The sequence below is a fragment of the Labrus bergylta genome, chromosome 3 (genome assembly GCF_963930695.1).
Source record: "Labrus bergylta chromosome 3, fLabBer1.1, whole genome shotgun sequence".
Taxonomy (NCBI): domain Eukaryota; kingdom Metazoa; phylum Chordata; class Actinopteri; order Labriformes; family Labridae; genus Labrus; species Labrus bergylta.
Window position 1 is genome coordinate 15,049,061 of NC_089197.1, and position 6,895 is coordinate 15,055,955.

Genomic DNA, 6,895 nt, shown 5'->3' on the forward strand with positions numbered 1-6,895 from the left:
AAGAAACACAGATAAACACTGAAATATGTTTTCGAGTCATTTGGAAGAATGGAAACGGCAGTGTAAAAAAATGTGTCATTTCATTCAGGAGTAACGTCAATGAAGAAATAAACGCTAGTTGCGAGTTGCTACATCCCTCTCTACATTACATATATCTATGGCCATTCGGTCGTGCCTTGACAACGGCGTGAACGCGCATGTCAGGTTCGCTGCAGAGATCCCACCGCCTTGGCTCTCTCACGATTAAACGTAGAGGGGATGGTGCTGACAGCGAGGGGAGACAGACGGCCAATATTACACGTTTGAATGGATCACCGGGCCAGGTGAAATCCCAATCTCACACGGGGTGGAACACCAAATTCTCCGTTCTTCTTGTGTTTTTTTTGGGAGGAAAGACGACGCTGCTGCTGCCAGGCCGAGGACGATGTGAACATTACTGATGGAATTCCCAGTCGCTGCTAGATGGAGAAACCGAAAGGGTGGACTCGTTATTAATAATTAAAAAACCCCATCTGCTGCTAAAAGAGAAGGAAAAATGCATCTGCACCAGGTGCTGACGGGAGCAGTAAACCCCGGCGATTGCTGCTATTCAGTCGGGAGCGTGAATGACATTCCCTTCACGGTGAGCTTTTATTTTGATATTAGGTGCCTCCTGATGACACCCATTGAAGCTAACCACTGACTAGCCAGTTTGGATAGTGAGCTAGCTAGCATTGACTGAATACTGGCTGGCTTGCGAGCTAAAGCATTGGCTAACCGGGTAGTAAGCTAGCCAAGCTGCCGCACTGACAAGCCGCACAAAACAGTGAGTTACCCGGGGCGTCCTTATTACGAGCCCCCCTCTTGGGTTTACCGTAAAGCAGTCATCTTGACGCGTAAAGTTTGCTTCTCAATGGTTACGTTAATGTCCTGCTTCTTATTCCACATGTTATATTATTTATTGCCGCAAAGACATTTAACGCCAGCCACTCAAATGACCTTTAGCAGCATCTTGTAACGAGAGAATTACTGCAAGGGAATCCCTATTGCGCACCCATTACTAAGTATATGCAATGGGACACACTCGGGTAATAAATTGCAGTGCACATGCTACTACAGGTAACTACGACAACATTTCCCACGGTATAAAAAAAAAAAAGCTGTGTTTTTTTTGTATCTGTGTAGTTGCAGAACTAGCTGAGCTTGCTACCATTTGGCGTTAAATCCTCCTCACGGATCATTAGCTCGCTTGTCATCCTCGCATCAGCTGCGCCAGTCATGACGTAGAGAGCCTTATATGGACACATGAGCTGGAGGGCTCGATGGCTGTGTGTGTTTTTTTTTATTTTTTTATTTTTTTTATTGTTGGTTGAAAATAATGTTAAAAAAAAAAAAAAAAACGTGGTGCCATCTGTCTTCTTTTGAGATAAGTGAAATAGACTATACTTAGATTTATTTAACTGATGTGCACTGACCCATTATCTGCTCATTTGGGAGTTGATGTGTGCCAGTCTAATATATTTGATGTGTTTGTACGCCTGCTGATCAAATTCTGTTGAACTAAACCCTGTGTCTGTTATGTATTGACCTCTTTGGGCTATATACATTCATTGTCTGTCTTGAGGTCTGGCAAAGTCCCAACATTTCTCTTTGTGACTCAAGTTGACAGGACCAAGAAGCCCAGTCAATATTCAATTTAGTGCAGTGAAGCATGGGAAGAGCACTATTATATTACAGCCTCTTTTGTAATAGCGAATTGAAAAAATTGTGCTACAATAGTTCATAACGCCAACAAATGTCGCAACATTTTTCTCTACAATGGATCGCTTGAGGTAGATGGTAGGATGTAGTAGAGAGCAAACCTGTTTCATCCTGCGTCAGCTCTTTTGGTGAGGCAGAAGATGAATGATAACTTTGTTGGAAGCTGAATTAGCTGTCAATAGATTTAAAACAAGTAAAAGCTAATAATGTGTTTTGTGTTGTCATCCTGAATGTTTTTATTTTTTATAAAGACAAATATTAAGTCTCCATGAGCATATAGGATCTTGCCACAAAGGTAATATAGGACTACTTTGTCATAGCCTTATATAAACAGATAGTCTTAATGATTGGGTAGGAGAAGATGGGTAATTATTTCATTGGTTTCTTCCTCAACAATGACTACATTGATTCTAGCTGTTATAATAATAAACAGATGCAGCTTTCTTATCGCATGCAATATGACTGCATTAGTCCAATTCTGCCAATGCAGGTTCTCTTTCAATTCTTGAGCTGCTATGTTGCACGCTACCACTCCCTCAAGCTGAGAACACTGCCTAATGGCTGCCAAATGTGGACTTGTGTTCCTGCTATCTATTAGTGAGGTGGTGCTTTGTTGTTATATTTATATATTTTGGACTTCTTTGAAGCACATACACCCTCGCCTACATCCTTTTTGATTCCTCTTTGAATACAGCCAACTATATCTCGTTCCCTCTTCCCTCTCTTCCCCCTTTCACCTTTCCCCTTTTACTGACCCCAGTTCAAGGCTGTTTGAATGTAAAACAGACAGGCTTCACACCCAGGGTCATATCTGCTCAACAACATAGGACAGAGTGGGTTTTGGGGCTAAAGCCTTCCACATTGCCACAGGGCCTGAGTTTCTGATGCCTAGTGTTCTCTTTGTGTGTCTGAGAGGATATTTGAAGAACACTAGACATCATGTCCAATGCAGTTACACTCACATTGACCCCTAGGGCTCCTAGGCCAGACCCTCACCCGCACACACACACACACACACACACACACGCACACACACGCACACGCCTAACCTACAGCTATACTATGAGTATAACAGCTCAAATTAGCTGGCATGAGCTTCATTGGATCTGGAATATTTCCATCTCTCTGCTATTTATTTCTGTGCTCTATTGTGCTCGACAATGTGGATTGACATATTGACAGCAATTGAAAGACATGATGTTTGTTCAAATGAGTTGAAATGTTGAACAATACATCTTAGGTTCCCTGTCATCGGCAGTCCAATGGGGGGGGGGGGGGAGATAGTTTTATGCTGAAAGCCTACTGTCAGATTACTGAGAACTGAGTAGGAGTGTGAAGGAACTAAGTGGCAACAATAGAAGGCATCTTTTCATTATTTAGGGAGAAGAAAATGGTGCTCCTTTTCACCATGAAAAAATAATGATGGTTGAAAACTCAGTACTGCAATGGTCATTACATAAACTGCTATTTTAAATAATCAAAAGAAGAACAAGTGGTTAAATTCTGCTGTTAGTGAAGTGATAAAAATGACACACTATCTTTTTATCTTTTTCAGCTCTTTAGGGTGATTTGTGTGTGTTGATTACATTTAAAAAACACTGATAATTTGATGACATTGTTCTGTCGAGAGCTTGTGTAAGTCTCAGTTTGAGATTCTGTTAGTGAACTCTTTTTTTTTCACCTGTGGTTGATGTACGATGAAGATAAAAAAGAGCCTGGTGGGTTTGATATGCAGAGCTGCAGATGTGTGATCCACTAAAAATAGAATACACGTGTAATCTACAAAGCACACAGAGAGAGTACATACGCCCACCAGGGTTGCATATTCCTCTCAATTTTGTTCTTATTCTTATTCTGCATCTTGATCCTGATCTGTGTTACTGCCAAGATGCTGCCACATATTAGACAGGTACAGATGGGATCTTTTTTGAGATAACTTAATTTCTGATTGTCAATAATAACCTTTAGATGTGGTACAAGTATACATTTAGCTTATTTTAAATGATCCCAGGTTCATGACAAGGGGCCCTTTTAATATAACACATTGTTATTAATGCACCTTGAGACAGAGTGCCGTCTAATAGAGTGAAACTGCTGTTAGTAGGTGTTGCAATGTTCTTCAAAGGTTGGTTGCAATTGAATCAGGAATGACCTAGATTCTCTGATTTAATCAATTCACTCCCAACCATCAAACTAACAGGAAACTATGATGTTAAGGCAAAATGGTTCTATACTACAGTTTATGCATTTCAAGCAACAGCTAATATGTTTTATACCAATGATAAGGTTTGATTGTTGTGTGCCAAATCAGAGTGAGAAATGGTTCACTTAACCCATTGTGGAAATGTCAACCTAAACTAAAGATCCCCAAAGTTGCAGCAAAATAGTCGGACAGAAATCAGTCCTAATATCTGGATTTTGTTTTTAATGTTCCTTCTCAAAGTCAAATTATTTCAAATAACTAAAAAATATCAGTATATAAATACCAACCTTGTAGCCGATTACTAAAGTGATAAATGAGACTAAAGAGTTAGAGGTCATTGGGGTCATTAGTCATCATCCAGCCAAACACAGAAGTTGAAACACAGTTGGGAAGTCATGGGACTGGGGCTAAGGTCACCGATCGCCTGACGGTAGCGTTTTAATTCTGACTATTGCATTTACACTTAACACATTACAAAGGTGATTTTCAAAGGTGATTGTAAAGATTTTCTTGCTGAATCATAGGGATGTAAAGATTAATCGATCGTGAGGCAGTTGAAAATCGATTCAAAGGAGTCAAGGTTCACATCGGTTACTCTGAAAAAAGAATCGCAATAATATCGTGAGTGTAAGCAGCTGTAGAGCAGAAATTGAGGACGCACCGTCGTCTTTTAAACCGGAGGTGTGGAGGCATTTTGGCTTCCCCAAGACAGAAAATAAAAGAGGTGAGAAGATAAGGGAACTACACAAATAGCACAACCAACATGATGCAGCACTTAATCGACACCACAATGAAAAACTCCAATCACTTCCCCTTGTTGAGAGAAGAACAAAACATTAAAAGGCCAAAACACACTGACAAGCAGGTTTGTTTGTCAGACATGGAAGACATGGAACTACACAAACAGCACAACCAACATGATGCTGCATTTAATCAACACCGAGGCCAAATCCCACTGACGAGCGGGTTCTCAGCCCCACGCCCAAACGATCGCAAAAGCCAAAGAGATTACGAGGTGCATTGGTGTTTTCATGAAAAAATTAAAGGAATCTCTTTCAGTCATCTTATAATTTGTCTTCAGTCTCATTTTTTTTAAATAAATCGTGTGAGAATCGTATCGTCAACCCAGTCTCGTGAATCGTATCGTGAGTTGAGTGAATCATTACATCCCCACTGAGTCAACTTAACTGTCTTTTGTGTGTGCCGGGCCATTAATCAAGTTTCAATTTCAATTACAATGTCGTCTCCCCACGATCATGAAAACAAGATCATCGAGATGAAAGGATTACCACGCTGCATGCCGTGTTGTTTTTGTCATGTTTGTTTCAAAGTGTTTGTTGTTCTATTTTGGCCTCAAGAGTTCATCACCAATACCTCAAAAACATAGTTCATGTATTTATATTTATTATTCTACATTATAATCATGTGTATAATCATGTACTGCTTTTATTGTGTGTTCAGAGTGTTTAAGTTCAAGAAGTACATGTGATCCAGATGTTGTAAATCAGTTAGAGTAATGGTGTTTAATAAATGGATTACGATTTTTGCCATAACTGAGCAGCCCTACCAGCGGTTATTAGAAGGCAATAGAAGAATCCCACTGGCTCTTTTTCGAGGTAACCAGGGTGATGCTCCCCTCTGTGTTGACATAATGAATACATCATCCCTTCAGCCCTTTATTGCAGCCAGTCCAAATTAAAAACATTGATCAGGGTTGTGTCTTCTTTTATGTTATTAACAAAAAACTATTAGAGATGGATTGAAGCGGGTCTTGGTGATATTTGGTTGTTAATGCCTGACGCTTCACTGCAGTCATGCTGAAAAAAACCACAGGGCCAATATGATCTAACTATAGACAGTGGGCTGGGTTCACATTACAGGTCTGAGCCGTAGTCTTTGCCAGGCATAACGTCTTAATGCAGACTGACAGAGAGACATCAAGCTACTACAGGCCAGAGTTGATCCATTCATGCTTTTCAGTGCAGCTTTAGACTGCAACTCAAAAGTCATCTAGCTAACTAACATAACATTGGTACACATGGTAGCAGCTGTGGCTCATGCCCATGGGATTGTGTTCGACATGAGAAAGACAGGCATTAGATGAAAAGGCAGAAGCGATCCCTTAGCCGCTTCTTCTTATCTACTTTCATTTCCACAAAACATGATTATATTACTCTTTTCTTCTAAAACAAACATTATTAACCCTGAAAAGCAGTTTTCTACCTGCCTTCACTGTGTATGTGCAGTATACTGACTTACTTAATGTAGTTCACTCTCCATGCCACCCAGTTAAATTGCAATTGTTACTGTGGCCACTGTGTAAGTGTAACTGCCTTGTCAATGTTAATGTGTTACAGAGAGGTGAAATGTATCCACAGGCAGCACCAGTCTAGATGTAAGCAGCTTTCATGACTGACAGGGAGGAAGTCTTGCTGCTTCAGGGCTGCGCCCATTAAGTCAGCAGCTTTATAAGCTTCAGATACTTGGAAGTTTAGCCGAGTACATTCATAGACAGAATCAGTGGCTCCTTAATGCTGTGTTTTGCTGAGTCAAATATATATTATATATATCCCTCACTCTGACTGCTAACTTAACATCATATTGATTAAAATGAGCATCCAGCAGACCTTCTTGCTTTCATCTTACTTGCTTGAGGGGCTTCTTTTTTTTTTTTTTTTTTTTTGCTGCCAAATAGACGTAGATTTCTCATCTCTTATTTAACTTTCTTTTTGAAAACCTCGGACTGTATCTGCAATATTATTGCCCCTTAGTAGATGAAAGTAGCCATGCAAGCAGAACTCTTAAAATCCGGTGCTTAGAACGAGGTGTACTTTTTTTTGTCAACATGATTAAAACACTGGTGATGGGAGATTTAATATTCTAGTAATGACTTTGAATACCCAATTCTATATTAAGAGACCCCCAAAACAAACATAAGAACAGCCCATCTCT

The 6,895-nt window shown here is 40.1% G+C and overlaps 1 protein-coding gene across 5 annotated transcripts in view; it reads left to right on the forward strand.

Moving 5' to 3' along the window:
* The first annotated feature begins 242 nt into the window (after positions 1–242).
* Positions 243–6,895, forward strand: part of dmxl2 (Dmx-like 2) — a 44,198-nt gene continuing 37,545 nt past the window's right edge. For 3 of the 5 annotated variants that reach the window (XM_029278747.2, XM_029278749.2, XM_029278748.2), the window contains exon 1: positions 243–622. In XM_029278747.2, coding sequence (XP_029134580.2) covers positions 536–622 — 87 coding nt within the window. In that variant the 5' untranslated portion in view covers positions 243–535. The remainder of the gene's footprint in view (positions 623–6,895) is intronic. The other 2 variants (XM_020641220.3, XM_020641221.2) reach the window with 1 other exon arrangement.